The 16788-nt window shown below is 36.6% G+C and overlaps 1 protein-coding gene across 2 annotated transcripts in view; it reads right to left on the bottom strand.

Moving 5' to 3' along the window:
• Positions 1 to 4160: 4160 nt before the first annotated feature.
• Positions 4161 to 16788, bottom strand: part of LOC119642542 (serine-rich adhesin for platelets) — a 47432-nt gene continuing 34804 nt past the window's right edge. The window contains exons 6-13 of one of the 2 annotated variants that reach the window (XM_038041706.1): positions 10357 to 10842; positions 8524 to 10289; positions 8190 to 8450; positions 7698 to 8116; positions 7118 to 7641; positions 6196 to 6646; positions 6016 to 6124; positions 4161 to 5960 (exon numbers count right to left, since the gene is read on the bottom strand). In XM_038041706.1, the coding sequence (XP_037897634.1) occupies positions 4820 to 5960; positions 6016 to 6124; positions 6196 to 6646; positions 7118 to 7641; positions 7698 to 8116; positions 8190 to 8450; positions 8524 to 10289; positions 10357 to 10842 (5157 nt within the window). In that variant the 3' untranslated portion in view covers positions 4161 to 4819. Of the gene's footprint in view, positions 5961 to 6015; positions 6125 to 6177; positions 6647 to 7117; positions 7642 to 7697; positions 8117 to 8189; positions 8451 to 8523; positions 10290 to 10356; positions 10843 to 16788 lie in introns of both variants that reach the window. The other variant, XM_038041698.1, reaches the window with a different exon arrangement.

Here is a 16788-nt window from a genome sequence, read left to right on the forward strand (position 1 = left end):
GTCAATATCAATAATTTACGACTTCTCAGTCGTATAAGTCCAAAGTTTACTGCAAATATTTCATAGATATATAAAGTCGGTAAATTGAGAAAATTAGGAAAAGCAAATTTCAATTCATGCGCGATTACATTTTCTTTGTACATTACGCGTAACCTTTTCATATCACAATGAATAGAAAATGAAAACGTAAGAAAGTTATATTTGGCGGAGGTCGAATCTCGCATCAGCATAAAACCTCAAAAATGTGAAAAAAATAAAATTTAATTACCCGTAACTTTGTGTGGGCGCGGCGGATTGTTTCCATTTTTTGACGTAAAGGAAATATGGGAAATTTCAACCTTCTAACCTTAACGATTTCCGAGTAACGAGCAAAAATCAAAAAAATTTTATTAAAAAAATCGGAGTTACATTCAGTTCACGCTCCACTGCGAGTTTCTGGTCTGACCAATTTGGCCAATTTTCAATACCAACCTGCGTACAGAAACTTCCAATAAGTCGATCGAATTTGAAGTCGATATCTTAGTTTTTGCGGCAAGGGGAGTGCCGCCGACATACAGACACACGGCCGACAGACATGGCTAAATCAGCTCAGAATTTCACGCTGATAAAGAATATATCCACTATATAGGATCTCTCAAGCATTATGGGAAAAAACAAAATCAGGACACCCCCATCTTACAGTGGTGGGTATAAAAAGGGGTTCACCTATATATAATAATATCGTAAAACAGGTAAACTGTCGAGTGTATCATTTATAAGGCACGCAATGTTCCAAAATTTATTAGTGGTTTTCGTTTCGATGAAAAAAATTTTGAATATTCAAAATCATTTTTTAGGGGTATAGGCAATTCGCCACTAAGTGTGCAAGACCAAAAACCAAGCTTCAAAGAACTTATAATATATATATATATATATATTTGATCAGCATCAAATTCTGAATTAAATAAGCCATGTCTCTCCATCTGTGTGGTGTGTGTTGTTGACACTCTCCTGATCGCAAAAATTAAAATATTGACTTCAAATTTGGTAGAAACATTGGAAAGCACGAGTCCGCAGTGAAGCGTTAGCTGAACGCAACTCTGTTTTTCTAAACAAAAAACTTTTCGATTTTTGCTCATTACACATAAAGGATAGAAAATTGAAATTTTTCGGATTTACTTTGCGAAAAACTCCACAATTTACGTGCAAAATTGAAACAAATCGGCCACGCCCAAGCAAGGTTACAAGCGTTTAAAATTTCTTTTTTTCACTTTTTCGAGATTTTATGCTTATTAGACGTAAGGTAAACAAGACAGACAATGTTTAAAACTATTTTGTACATTCCTCAGATGAAGGTATATTATCTATCGGCCAAAAAGATGCGTTAGCTCTAATCCCATATCAGCGATATGGGTATTAAATAAGAGGACGCGGGGAGTAGAATGCGACAAGCTAATTGTGTTAATTCTAAATTAATTGTGGTGGACGCCGCGACATCGTGAATAAATTTTTTATTAAAGATGCCGTCCGTAGGGATATGAAATAAAACGATTTGGAGAGTTTTATGCGAAAAGCTAAGTATGTTAATTCTAAATTAATTATGGTAAACGTCACGATAGACTTAATTTTTCTTAACAATAGCTTTTAGTGAGGTAAAGGGTGAAATATAAATTGTATCCCATTCACCATTTTATGACAATAAGTAAACGCTAGGGGTGCCAATGATTTTAGTGGTAAAGGCTATGCGAGTTTCGGCCCTAGCCGAATATAACTTGCTTACTTGTTTTACAACCAATCAACCAAAAAGGATTATGTTGATCCTCTTTTTTTGTCGAATTGTCACAGTCGCGAAATTGAACATAGGAGAGTGAAATTTGTTACAAGCATCCCTTCATCGATTCAGAAACCAAGATTAAATAGTTATTATGATCAAATCACATACATGTCCCCAGAGACAACATTGGATATTTTTTCATACTTTTGTCTATAACTTTCATTCTTGTAAACATTTCGGAAAACCCGTTATCCAAATGTTTGTCGGTACTCACGTGCATGTTCAAATAGAGATTTTTTCGTTATTAGGATTACGAAAAAAACCAAAGTGATCGTACAAATCTGTGACCACATAACCTAAATGAAGGTTAGGAGGAATTTAACGCATTTAATGCATTGGCGAGATCACATAACACAAGAAGTGCGAGAAATGGCAAAGAAGTTACCTTTAGAATTTTTATTAATAATGGATGAGATCATATTTGAAAAGTGGTCTTATAGTCGTACTTGGAGATCATGATACAATTTTTAGGTTGGAATTACGACCACAAGGCAGACGAGTTTGTGGAGACATTAAACGCATTTGATACTTTGGTACATATAAAAGCAAATAATAATTAAAAATCTTGAATTCGAGCGAAAATCTCTTTTAATGGTAGTTTCACTTTAAACCCTTTTGTAGCGCTGATGAGGATGCATGTATACTGTGCGTTCACAGACTGCCGATGGCATAACATAAATCATAAGTCTCTGTTTTTAATTGTAAAAATTTGTAAGATTTTACAACGGTTGACTCGTGCGTTTACTTTGCCTATATATTAATTAGCCGTCAACATTGTTTACTATTCAACACTTACCTTTGCAGTTTCTTGCCTATCGTTCAGTTAGTAAGCGACAATTTTTTTAATATATATAGTACTGTTTCTCTATTTGTTACTTTTTTCTCTTATTTTCTTCTTTTGTTTTAATATAATAATATTTCTGTTTTTTATGTTTGTGTGATTTTCTTGGTATGTAAGTATGCTTGTGTGTTTTTATTATAGTTCTAATTGAATTTTAATTACAGAAATATATAAATAATTGTATACAAATACATGTACATGTGATAATATATACATATATATATAACATATATATATACCATATACATATCTATATCTATACCATATATATATATATATAGATATATATATATATATAAATATATGCACATATATGCATACATATACATACATATATACGTTAGCGTATGTGTGTGTATGTATATAGTTAACATGCACAAACGTATATACATATACATGGAAGTCGTTACCTTGTGTATGTGTTTGTGTTTAGATGAAAGTATATTTCTATAGGTATATTGGCCAAAAAAAAAATATTTTATTTCTCGCTTTCTTCCTTTTTTTTGCCATTTTTATAATTGGATTAGTTGAGTTTTTGCTCTATAAACATAATTGTTTTTTTTTTTATAAATTATCGTAAAGCTACTTATATTTAAATTTAAATTATTTTTTTATAATTAATCATACTTTGTGTGTTTTGTACATACATCTGTATGTAATTTTAATTTTTTTTTATAGTAAACAAGTTCTATATATATATATATATATATATGTAAGTATATATAGTATATATAGTATATATATAGTAAAAAAAAAAAAAAAAAGTATAGTATATATATATATATATATATATATATGTATACATATATACAAATATATATATATATATATATACGCATATCATTTCTATATAAATACTTTAAAGCCTAACTTTATGTGAATAAATTTGAAAGATTTTCATTTATTTATTTTTTGTTTTTTTTTAAGAATAAAGAAAAGTTCTTCTTTGCAGGGAGTGAAGGGATGCATATTAGCTTATAAAAGGAAAAAATGCGCAAAATTAGACAATTTTATTACTACCATTTATATCTACACAAGTTTATACCTATATCTAAATGTATATATATATATATATATATATATATATATATCATAATTATTCTATGATTATACTTATGAAAAAAAGACAATTTTTACAAATTTTAATTTTTCGTAATTTTCAATTTATATTTTATTTATATTTTAAATAAACATTTAGTACTTTTTTATACATTTGTTTTTCTTAATTGCATTTTGTTTAAAAATATATTTTTATTAAATGTTAATAATTACAATAAAAGAGAGAAAGAAAACTTTACACATAATACAAATGTTCTAAATATGCAACGTGTCCCTATTTTTCTAATATACAAACATTTAAATATAAAGTTTTTTATTAATATATATACTTAATGTATTATATATATATATATAACTGTATTTATATATATATATATATACATATATATATATATATATATATATAATTATGGGTATATATGTATATAGATATACACACATGTAGAAATAATATATATATGTGTATAATATATATATGCATATATACATACATACATATACAAAACGAGCGAATGAAGAGTATGCTTAAGAGTATATGCTTATATGTTGCGGCCTACCCCGTAGCATACCTAGTATGTACTTTTTCCTATTTCAATTTTTTACGATATCGACGCTATTATTGCCCTTGTGTTTTCTACATGACTCCTTCTCTCTGTTTTTCTTCCTTGTATTCTAAACAACTAAAGGGTTTCATAGATAACCATATTTACAATTTAGTAACGTTTATAAGCAAATTGAGGCGATGAGTAGAGTTGGTACTATTTAGAGAGAATTATCTTTAAGCTACTTGTGAGTGAGCTTTTGTGTTCTTTTCTTTAAAACTCAATTTTTCTTTTATACATTCTTTCGGTAATCGATTTTTTCAAAGGTATTTTATCCAAAATGACCTAATAGAAATATTTCAATTTTCGCATATATACAATTCACAAGAACGATAACAAAATTTGTTTCCATACATAATACAATGCTTTGTGTCTTTCAGAATTATTGGTCTCTTGCTATATATGTTGATAAATATTTCTTTTTTCTTATTTTCTCTTTTCTTCTAATATTCTCTCTATTGCGATTTATAGTCATAACTACGAAAGCTCTAGCATATTGATTTATCATCGACCTGGGGTAGCTGCTGATGGTGCCGAAGAAGAAGCTGATGTCATACCCATTACTCCGCTTGGTGATTCTTCCTTTTTAGGCGCTAACATTGGATCAATGGACATGGGATGAGGCATAACTCCTAAGTTGGAAGGTTTGCCCCCTAATGAAGTGGGAGGTACCTGTGGCGGTGCTATCATTGGACCGGGCTGTAGGCGATGGTGTGGTCCCAACGGTCCACCCACACTACTTGGCGGAGGTATAGGTGAAGGCTCTTTGCCACGTAAGTGTGCTGCTGTCTGAACCGCATACATACTCATTGCTGCTTTATGATTCATTGCTTCTTCATGCCTTAAAGCTTCCATTAAAGGATTATAACGTAATCCCATATATGGATCCCGGTATGGATCCATCGCCCACCCTGGTGGCGCTGCTGGCCCGAAATGCGTTAACGGTGGAGCAGCTAGAGTGGGAGGCATCATAGTTCTGGTTATGTGGGGTGGAGGCGGACCATGTGGTCCATGACGACTTGCCAGAAACGTTGCATGATGAGCAGCTGCTGCCGCATTTGCTTGCGCAGCAGCCAACGATTGATGATATCGTGGGTCTGCTGCAACGGCCGCTGCAGATGCTCTCATCATCATTGCATCTTGTTCTTCTTTTGTACGCGGGTGTTCTTCTTTGATACGCATTTCTGGTCCTTGTGGTACTACTGGTCCTCCTTGCATATCGGTGACACTACGATGCGGCGAACGCTCTCGAGCTGTATTCATTGCCGCTGCGGCAGCTGCTGCCTGTGAGAGCTTATTGGACTCATTAATACGTTGCTGTTGCATCAAACGTTCTCGTTCAAGCTCACGACGTTCTATCTCCCTTCGTTCCTTTTCCTTACGTTCGCGCTCCCGTTCTCTTTCCCTTTCCCGTTCTTGTTGTTCTCTTTTAAGTTTTTCCTCCTTTTCTTTACGATCACGTTCTTCGCGTTCGCGCTCGCGTGCTCTACGTTCTCTGTCTCTTTGTTCGCGTTCACGTTCACGCTCCCTTTCCTCTGCCTCACGTCGAGCATTATCTAAAGCGGTTGTATCGGGTTTCATTGGCCAACCGGGCGGCGCCCCCGGTGCGGCAGTATGATAAGGCACAGTTCGTGGCAAAGCCACCCTAAATATATTGTACCTTTTTAATATATAAATGTTATCAAAACGAAAAAACTCACGTTCTCCAGGGGTCGTGTAAAGTACCACCCAACGGTATTTCCCTACCGAACGGTGGCAGACCAAAACCAAACGGGCCGACATAACGACCGAATGGTGAAACAGCAGTACCTAAAATTACGATATGTTTAAGTGATTGTATTGAAAGTTATTGTTGTCCTCACAGTATATTCCTGACATACCAATATGACTGGGCGGGGCACCTATAAAACTGGCAGAAAGAGGTGATGTTTCAAATGGAGATCGACCCGGTAAAGTTCCAGCATAAGCTGCAGCTGGTGGCAATTCTCCTGGTCTATGGAGTAAATGAGGTGAAGGTGCCGCACTTAACGTTAAAGCCGGAGATGCCTTCATGTTTAGCGAGCTTACTGACGGCGAAGGCCCTGCGCCTAAATTGGAAAGAGACGTCACTACGCCACTTTGTGAAACGCTTACGTTATTGTTAGGGGTAACATTTGCACTTCCACTGCCAGCATTGCCCGTGCTACTTCCAACTTGTGGACCTACAGATGTAGATGCGCTATTACTATTGCCACTGCTACCGGTGGCTAATTTATCGGGATTTTGCCTATTTTGATGGTAATAAATTTCCCACGCTATACGCACATGCATAGCATTCCATCGTCCGGTTTTCTGCAATGATAATGATTAAGATTTAAAAATCCATGAACATTTAATAACAATAACAAATAAAAAATTATAGAAAAAGTTCGATCGGCTTGGTTTGATGAAAAATTTATAAACATACCGTAAATTTAATAGATTTAGAGGAAGAATCAACAATATTCGTTGGTAATGGCGGTTGAGGTGCTTGTGGATTTGTGGAAGGCGATGGTGATGATTGTATCGTCTGAATGATGGGATGGATGATTATTGGTTTAAATTTTTTTTAATAAGCGTTCATTTGTTCGGTTAATATGTGTAAGTGTGTTCGAGTTATTATGTATATAAGAGAGCAATATTTTTGAACATGAAAAAGGAAAGAAGAAATGATTGAGTGATGCTAAGAGGTGTGGACAAATGTACTGTAATGGGCTCTTCAGTTTTTAGTTACTTTAACATGTATAAAGACAGAAGAAGAGAGAACAACAGCGAGAAAATTACCTTTGGCGCAAACGAAGTCAAGTGGCTGGGAGGCATGAATGGTGTAGGGCCTCCCAAACCAGGATGCAGGAGACCAGCAGGATTGTAGCCAGTATAGCCGGGAAGACCAATACCAGTACGATAAAAGGGTGAGTCCACCGCAGCAATCTTGGGAATGTCTTTGAATAAAGGAGGTGGGAACATGGGGGCTGGAGCTGTGGGTGGTGCAGCCGTTAAGGCAGTCGGTAAAAGCTGTTGATGTTGATGCAAATGTGTATGCTGATGCTGATGATGATGTAGTTCTTGCCTTAAATAGGCGGATGGACCAGCCGGTGAAGAATGAGGAGCTGTTGGAGGCTGTTGTGGAGGAGCCACCGGCACTGTCGCAGGCGCAGCGGTTGGAGCTGCAGATGTTGGTGGTGCTGCTGGCGTCGGTGTAGTAGCGCTAGGCCCTGGTTGTGTTGAAGGCGGTGGCACCGACATCCCACTACGACTACATTCCAGAAACCGACTATCTAACTCACGCAACAAATCAGCTTGGGCATCTGAAAAATAAAGGAATGCAGAAGCTTGCGAAATAACTATTTTGTCTTATACTTACTTTTACTTGGCTGGAAAAGAGATTCGGCTGAGAAAGGATGCGGAGCCGAACTTTGTGTTGTTGATGTTGCTGGTGCACTTGTAACCATGGTTGTTAGAATTGTTGGTGGCTGCATTGAGGAATTGGAAATAGATGCAGAATTAACTGCAGAAACCACGCTCATAGAAGATATAGCCACTGTTACAGGAACAGGTGGTAAAGGGGGAATAAAATATTGTGGTTGGAAGGTGCTTGGTCCAGGACCAGGAACGTTGGAGGAATGCAGTGGTGTAGTATGCGGTGATACGGAAATAGGTGTTACGGCTGTTGACGTTGGCGGTACGGGACCACTAGGGGGAGGTGTTGGTCGTGCTGCCATATTTGAAGCATGAGTGGTAATCATCGATGAAGGAGGCGGTATGGGCATTGAAGCCGATGAGCTAATGAAAATAAAAGTTGATAGGATTTTATGAAATATATTGAAACAGCAATAGATATTTCATTTGTTGCAACCTTGATGTCGGCCATAAAGTGGGTTTTGGCGGATATGGTAGACTAGGTGCTTGATGTGGGCCACAACTCATAATAGTTGTAGCTAAGCCCGTGGCATGACTTGTGTTAGGCAAAGAAACCGTGGAACTATAGGCAGCATTAGATGGAGCCATTGAAACTGAATGTTGTACCAATGAACCAGGTACGCTAACGTATGGCCCTATTTGCGGATTTATGGGACCGCTCAGATGTGCATTAACCGTTGTAGAACGAGGTATATTGCTAAAGTAAAAGAATGTAATATATGTTAAATCTACGAGCGCAAGCACCTAACAAATATATTGGCGAACGGTACCTGTAGCTAACATCGTTGCGCTCTTTACTTGGACTTTCGCTTTTCGGCGAAATCACTTTATGGATCACAGATGAAGACGACGACGAAGACGACGCCATTGTTGTGTTGCTAAGAGTGGTGTGCACCCCACCAATGGTTGTAGAATGATTGCCGTTATTGACCGTGGTAGGCGAAGCTCCACGCAACAATGCTGGATGTGGTGGCAGCATATGCGACGGTATTGGCGGTATGTGCGGCTGAGTAAGATGAGGGTGTGTAAGCAAATGCGGTGGTGGTGGAGGTAATAATTGCGGACCATCCCGGTTGAGCGATGACGAAGGTATGCTATTGCCACTACTTAAACTTGCACTTAGGGGAGTAACCGCTGATGTCGTTGTGGTCACATTGGCTATAGTATGACTATGGCTAACCGAAGGTGGCGGCAAATTGGGAGGAGCACTAAGTATCGGCTGTGTCAGCTGCAGAGATGTGGGGTATGGAAGGTGAGGATGATGCAACAAATGAGGAGCCACGCTAGTGGGCGGTAAGCCCGTTTGCAAAGGATTACTTAAGGATCCTGTTGTTGTTAGCGATGTATGTGCCGGTGCCGCTGTGGATACAGAACTTATAACAGCACTGCTTGTAATACTAACGCCACCATTATTATTATTTGCTGGAGCCGGTAGTTGACAAGGTACTGACACTGAAGGTTGGCTTACTGGCGTAGGAGGTCTTATACCGGAAGTTTTTCCTATTTGTGTCATCATCGGAGACTCCCGACTAGTTCGCGGAGAAGCACTAGGTGATGGAACTGCGGGGGGCAAATAAGGACTGTGTGGCAGACTACTGTATGGTGCATAGAGAGGATAGTTTGAGTATGGCGGGCGATATGGTGATGTATGCAACAACATAGGAGAAATGCCATTAGGTCCCAAAGCTCCACTTAACATACCTGGAGGCGGAGCAACACCAGGCGGTAGTCCTGGTGGAAGGCCTCCTGGAACAAACCCCGCCGCAGAGTTTTGCATGAGAGGTATATTACCAGAATTACTGTGAGCTATTTTAGCTGATGCCATAGTAGTGGATGTGGGTGGGGGAGGGACAGATAACGAATGCAGTGAAGCGCATGTCGACACGGCTAATGAGGACTTTGAATTATTAGCCACAGACAGATGTGGTGGAGGAGGTGGTAAGCCAGGTCCTGGGGTTGTAGCTGGTATATTTACAACATTTTGATGTGGCGAGATCCTAGATGCACCGCTAGTTGACGTGCTTTGTGCGCTTGTCGATACAAATGATGGTAAGTAGCCATTCATTATTGGTGGTGGCTGCGGAACGTTGTGCATAGAATTTTTTTCTCGGCTTTCTACTTCGTTCGGCTTTAACATTAGCGATGAGGCATTGGAATGAAGAGGTGAAGGCGCGAATGGGTGCTGTTGATGTGGTGGACCTAATCTACTGCTAATTGAACCAGTCGAACCAAAACCACCAGCGGGAGCATGGAGTGGTGACGCAGAAGATGAAACTGGCATTTGGGTGCCAAGTGGCAGTTGCATTCCAGTAGCTGGTGAATTTGTGCCGGCAGGTGGTAACAAACCAGTTGACTTCGGATGCATACCAGGCAGTGGCGATGCATTCGACGCGGGAGACATATGATTACCAGCCGCAGGAGATGGAGAACTCGTTACATGTTTGGTACCAAAAGGACCCTCCCCATGTGAATGCTGGATGGCTGAGGGTCCCGAAGGTGAGGGTGACGTTAAAGCATTTCGCGGATCATTAGAAAGCTACAGCAATAAATATAATCACGTTATAATTGTCTAATAGCTTTACATGATGTTCTTTTAACATTACCTGATTAGCGGGAGAAAATGTAGGCGCCATGTGCGGTGGTCCTAGGGGTGATTTTTCAGTTACCGATGGCACGGTTGACACCGAAGACGACACAAATGCGGGATGCGAAGGCGGTGTTACTGTAACTATACCCATATTGGTACCTCCACTGCTATTCGGCGCGGATGCAGGCGGTACACTGTCTTGAAAAGGTCCTCCAATAGGCCCCCCAATTTGAGAACTGTTTCCTGATAAGCTATTACTTCCAACAGACGACGGGGCAGAAAATGTTGGTAATTGTTCATTATTTGATTTCTGTAGAGAATTAGAAACTGAGCCAACAACTAAGCCTGAATTCGATGATGTATTCGTTGTTGTGGATGGTGTGCTGGTTGCTTGTTGTGGGTAATCTGACGACTTCCGGGGAGTAGTAGGACTTGGTGTGGCATTCGAAATTTGTTGAGTGGGCGTTGAAGGAAAAACGATGGCTCCTAACTTTTCAGAACCCTGTAAACGACATTTAAGACGAATTGCAATTGTTGAGACCAAGAAAACTAAAATGTATTCCTCTACGCCGCAAAGAGGAAGAGTTTTTATACATAATTATTAGTTATTTACTAAAAATTTGCAATTGTAATAACTTTGCGGGCATTGTACCGCAATGCCATGTAATATGAAAGCAAAGACATATCCAATATGATTTCAATCTCGGATATCGTCGATCTCAGGTAAATACTAAGCAAATTACATCATAATTTTTTGTTTTCTTTGAGCTTATCAATTAAGTAACTAGTAATATCTCTTCAATATATTTTTATATCGCCTTCGATCGTTGAAGTTCTTGACTTTTTATTTCAGAGTTTGAAAACAAATAGTTAAATGGATCTTGCAGAATTTAAACTCATTCAAGGAGACTTATGCTTCAAAAGACTTCTGAATGAATGAAACCTAACGCTCCTAACGCTAATTGTCTTCATCACCGTTCGTTTGTTCGAATATGTTTTAGAAAAAAAATTTTAATTGTTTAAGAAGTCAAATCACCGCCAATGTGCCATTGCCATCATATTCGCCATGTAGCAGTATGAGGAGAAAACGTTTACTATGAAAGCTACATATTTCACTTTGTCAAATAAATCATGCTAAGATATTAACTATAATTTTGGAAAAGTTAGTAAGCGGAAAACGTGGCCAGTTTGTGATTGAACGGCTGATATCTTTTAATTTCATTTATAATCAAAATTTATTATAAAATTTAAGAAATTGATTTGCGCGCAGATGCCGGCCTGTGTAAACTGGCATTAAATGGAAGTAAGCACTATTCTCTTCTTTCAATTCAATTTCCGATGTTTTTCCCCCTTTTTTTTTTTTTTTTTGATTTGTTCAATTTATTTGTCTATGCAACAATAATTTTTTCATTAAGAAATCTTACGCTTAAAAAATTATTACATAAATTATTATTATTATGATTATTATTATTATTATTTGATTAGATCTTCTCTTCAAATCTTTTGCGTGTATCTTAAGTTTGTATTTCGTTTTATTAGTGTGTTAACGCTGATCGGCTTCAACTACTACGAGCGCAACCATTATTGATGACAATTATGAGAAAGCCAGACTTGCACGGAGCAAAGGTTATCATCATTTGTTTGGTTCGTTGCGGTAAACTCACCTTTTGTATATTTGACGTATTTGTTGATTTCGTCGTTGTGTTAACCGTAGTTGTTGGTATTGTCGTTGCTGTTGTTGTTGCTGCTGCCGTTGCTGTTGTAGTTGTTGTTGCTGCAGCTGCTGGGGTAGCAATTGTAATAGTAAAGCATGGTGACGATGGTCGTGTAGTGGTGGTCGTGATAAATAACGACGACTTTGTAGATGCTTGTGAAGTGCTTTGGCCCGTATTAACAGTAGGTGGTCGTAATACAGCCGCTGATGTTGCAGTACTGATTGATGAAGCTGTCGTAATTGTACTACTTTGTGGCTGAGCATTGGTTTTTTTTGCTGTTGTTGTTGCCGTCGTCGATGTTGTCGGTAAGGTAATAACGACCCCGCTGCTATTGCTACTATTGATGTTTGAGCTTGTTGCGCTACGATTGACGGCAGGGGTGGATTTCTCCGGATTTTTTGAAACGACCGCTGCTGAGTTAGCAATTTCAACGGCTGTTTCCGCGGCAGCAGCAGCAGCAGCTGCACAAGCATCGTCCTGTTGTGCATTGCTACTGGAAGATTCGACACGTACAATAATCGCTATTTTGTTGACTCGTTAAAATGTTGTCCCGTGAGTTTTCGATACAATATCGAAAAACACGGAAAACACTCTTAAATAAAGCAACAGCAACAACAACAATTCAATATTATTATATGCAGAAAATTTACAAACGACGATCATACGAAACTTGTTCGGAAATTGTGTGTTTTTATCTGCAGATCGAATACTGTTAGTGATATATAATTTCTGATTTTTGGACCCCTGTTATTGTTAGTGAAATAAGAGATTATCGCACAATTTTTTATTTATTTATTTTTGTTTTTAATTTTTTCTCTTTCAATTCTTATTAGATGCACACCACTTCGTTAAAGCCTATTAGATGCATATCGAGCAAGTATTAAATAAACATGAAACGTTTTAATTAATTTTTAATTCAATTTTTTTTATGATCAAAGCGCGAAATAATTAAATCTCAAATGAGGTGGCGTGTCACTCAGTCATTTTTTAAGCACACTTTAGAAGAGTCTGAAGTGTCTGAAACGTTGATGACTTCATGTAATTTTCATCGCCGGCTTGGTTGATAGCTTCTCCTGCCATATTTTCTCCCCATTTTTGTAGACATATACGTACGCGCTCACTATGCTTTCTTGCTTGTATTCATAACAGCATTTTTTCCCGTTTCTTTTTTTTTTTTTTTTTCTTTTTCTTGTATAATGTTTCCTTTTGCAGCCCGAAGGTTCTATTCCTTTATTTATGGTTCACATATTTGCACATAAAATAACGATTTAAAAAAAAGTAGACGTTTGGGAGCATAAATGTAATGCATGTTAGCAGCGTTCAGTGTATTTGCAATTGTAAGAGAAAATATCCTTTTCTTTCCAAGTCAAAAAAGTGAAAGCTTCGGTAACTATATGTATATACGTATATGCATGCATGTATGTACGCACGACTGAACGTGTGATGTTTCATTACATTCCTATTAAAGAGAGATTTTAGGTTACTTTGTTGTTGTGTCGTCGTTTGTTTTTATATGCAATTACTTCTCTTCTTTTTTTCTTTTGCTGCTGCTTGTTGATGTTTAACTCTTCCTCTGCTTTCTATATTCTTTTTTGAAATTAACATTCATAAATCACTATGAACGTTCAGAAGTTTTTCCTCTATTTAGTCGTAAAGTTTTTTTTTTCCTTTTCTTATATTTACTTCCCTTTACATTGCTTATATTGTTCCTTCACTTCACTACGAGTCATTTACAGTTTATATATATATATATATATATATATATATATATATATATATAAATATATATGTATACGCAAGTGTATGTCTGATGTTCTTCGGTATGTGCCTTTTTTCATACATAATTGTTTTTCTGTTTTTTTCTTCCTACTTCTTCGTCTTTTTTCCTTTTTTTTGTTTTTTTTTCTTTTTTTTTTTTTTTGATATAACATGAAAAAGAGAAAAAGATTTAAAAACGAAAAATTGCCATATCCTATGCTTTCAGTGAATTGGATTGGTATCAGTAGCAACAGAGTGCTAAGAGAACATATTACTGAAGCATACACAACAAGTACCAACAATAGCAACAACAACAACAACAACAATAATAATAAAAACACAGCAGCAACAAAAACAACAGCGATGGCTTCGATATTATGGACTAAGAGGCAAACAACACAATCAACGACGCAGCGCAAACATACTGTGTTAAATGTTTGTATAGCTTACAGTAAAGGGCAAAATTTGTTAGATTGCACTTTAAGTAATGACCTCCTTTATTCAATAAAGGAAATTATGTATTAAAAAAGCAACAGCCTGGAAAATAACTGTTTTGCTTTCGGCAAGAAGCAATTAAGTTTTTCCCTCTAAACCCCTTTTTCCTTTTCCTTTTCATTTTCTCTTTCTTCTTTACGAAAAGCATTTGCTAATATCCTAAATATTAGATCGTTTTAAAAGCATTAAATTTTTATTAGGTCGTCACTGCATTTATGGCGATATTTGCTGACATACGGAATTAACTAACGCTTATCCTTATTACATTAGACTTAATGTTGTTTAAATGAATAATTTTTTGTGTTCTTTATATAGAGTGCGATCTAAAAAAGATTGGCATTGTGTACTCTACATTTACCTATGGAGCGTCAAAGTTGAAATTTTCTTCTTCCTGTTTTGTGGCTGTGATGGCAACGAAAATATCAGTAAACAAGCAAGAATATTTTGGCCGGGTAAGACCGACCTTTAGATACACCTTATCGGTTCGCATAATAAAATTCTTCGATTAGTTTCGCAATCAAAGAAAATCACTAATTTTATCGTTTTTCTATTTAAAAGCTTATCTCTTTATGTGAATCGTTATATAAAATGCGGCCGAAAACATGTCGTGACATAATCGTCTAAATTTAATTTTCTTGGCTAAAATCTTACAAATCTAAAAATTGAACAATGTTGTCAAATGAAGCCATACTTTTTATGATCACCCTTACACAGGGCGGTCTGAAAAAATAGACCTACGTAATCTAGACAGGGTACAGTCAATTTCTGAGCCATGTAACGTTTGTGGGCGAATTTTCATCATAAAACATTGTAAATTAGATCTTTTAACCACAATAAAGATTTTTTTTCGTCAGAAGCTTTATGAGGGGCGAGGTACAAAAAATAGAACTACATGACCCACATTTAATGCAATCGGTTTTTATGTCAAATATCTGTTTTAGAGCAATCCTTACTGAAGCCTAGCTTTGGCAGAAAGAGTTGCATAAGAATAAGTTCAAAACATCGGACCATCCGGTCCAAATTTATTAAATCAATTTAATACGCCGAAATGTTATTACTCAGAGAAATTTTGTTCCTTTTGATAAAATTTTGAAATTTGGAATTGCGTCTTTTCACGATAACACCTTATATGGGGAGCATTGGTAAACATGATCCATTCAAATAAGTTTCGCTCCTTGTCCAAGACACGTCAATACGTGTCTAAAGTCCTTTTGGACGTTGCATACATTCTTCACACGAGCTTAATATACCCTGTACCACACATCGTATAGAGTATAAAAATGATGCCACCTAAACAAAGAACGTTTTTTTTTTTTTCAAACGGAAAACTTTTTTCTGCTAATTAAAGTAATTAAGAGTCAAAGTGATTTTTAAATACAGAGTATAAATGATTTCCAACAGGTTCCTTTTCGGTGATAATATCTGCTGCTTTTTTGTCGAAGAACTGGGTTACATTAATTTTATTTTATCATTCTAGTACGGCGCTCAGTAAAAGCTAATGAAAAATCTTTTCTTCGATCAGCGTGAAATTATGAATTTGTTAAATCCCACAATTCTTTGTCTTTACGGTCTTCAAAATTTTGGGAATCAAAAACCATTTAAGTACAAATACCAATACTGGGCACGCAGGTTGTTTTCGATCAAACCTGAAGACTTCAATTGCATGTTAATGTGCTCTCGAAAGATGGAATCATTCATTCATATGGTAAAAGAATTGATACAACTTCAAGAATAAAAAGTTGAAATTTTTAAGGGATTGCCCATAATAAGACATGACCTATAACGGACTTGAAAATAAGATGTCGATTCTTTCAGTCCAATTAACATACTTATTAAACTCTGAACAACTTTCGGTAATAGTATGCAAAATGTATGTTTTATTGTCTTCATTTTCCAAACGCGTATTACCCCTTATTAACAATCAATCCACGTTATCGACTGAGATTTATTACAAGCTTCTCAATTTAGTACACTCGACAAAAATTTGGTTGTTTAAATTGTCGACAATGTTTTACACAGTAGTGTACGAAATGAAAGCCAAAAAATTCTCCATTGACTCCGCATGAATACGGCAACAACATTATAAGAAAAAAAAAAAAAAAAAAAAAACAACAACAACAACAACAACAATAAAAGACATCGAGATAAAGACGACTACTACAAACTGGGCGCGGTCTTACTTATGGTGTTTCAGCATTTTGTAAAATTCGCAAAACAAAACAAAAAAAAGAAAAACATTAAATGAAAGTATTAGACGGACAAACAGCCGATTGGTCTCTATTTAGTTGGTTAGTTAGTTAGCTTTCGTGTTACAGTTGTTAGTTAATCAACTGGGTTCCTTTCGATGCTCTTTGACCGCCTTTATTACTTTTGCATAATACAACTAAACCTTATATAGTTACATAGCGATTTTGTACTTGACGCTTTGCTCTTTTTCTGTTTTTTGCACACTCATGATAAAAAGCTATAGTTAGTTTTTT

The sequence above is a fragment of the Glossina fuscipes genome, unplaced genomic scaffold, assembly GCF_014805625.2.
Source record: "Glossina fuscipes isolate IAEA_lab_2018 unplaced genomic scaffold, Yale_Gfus_2 0, whole genome shotgun sequence".
In the NCBI taxonomy this organism is placed as follows: domain Eukaryota; kingdom Metazoa; phylum Arthropoda; class Insecta; order Diptera; family Glossinidae; genus Glossina; species Glossina fuscipes.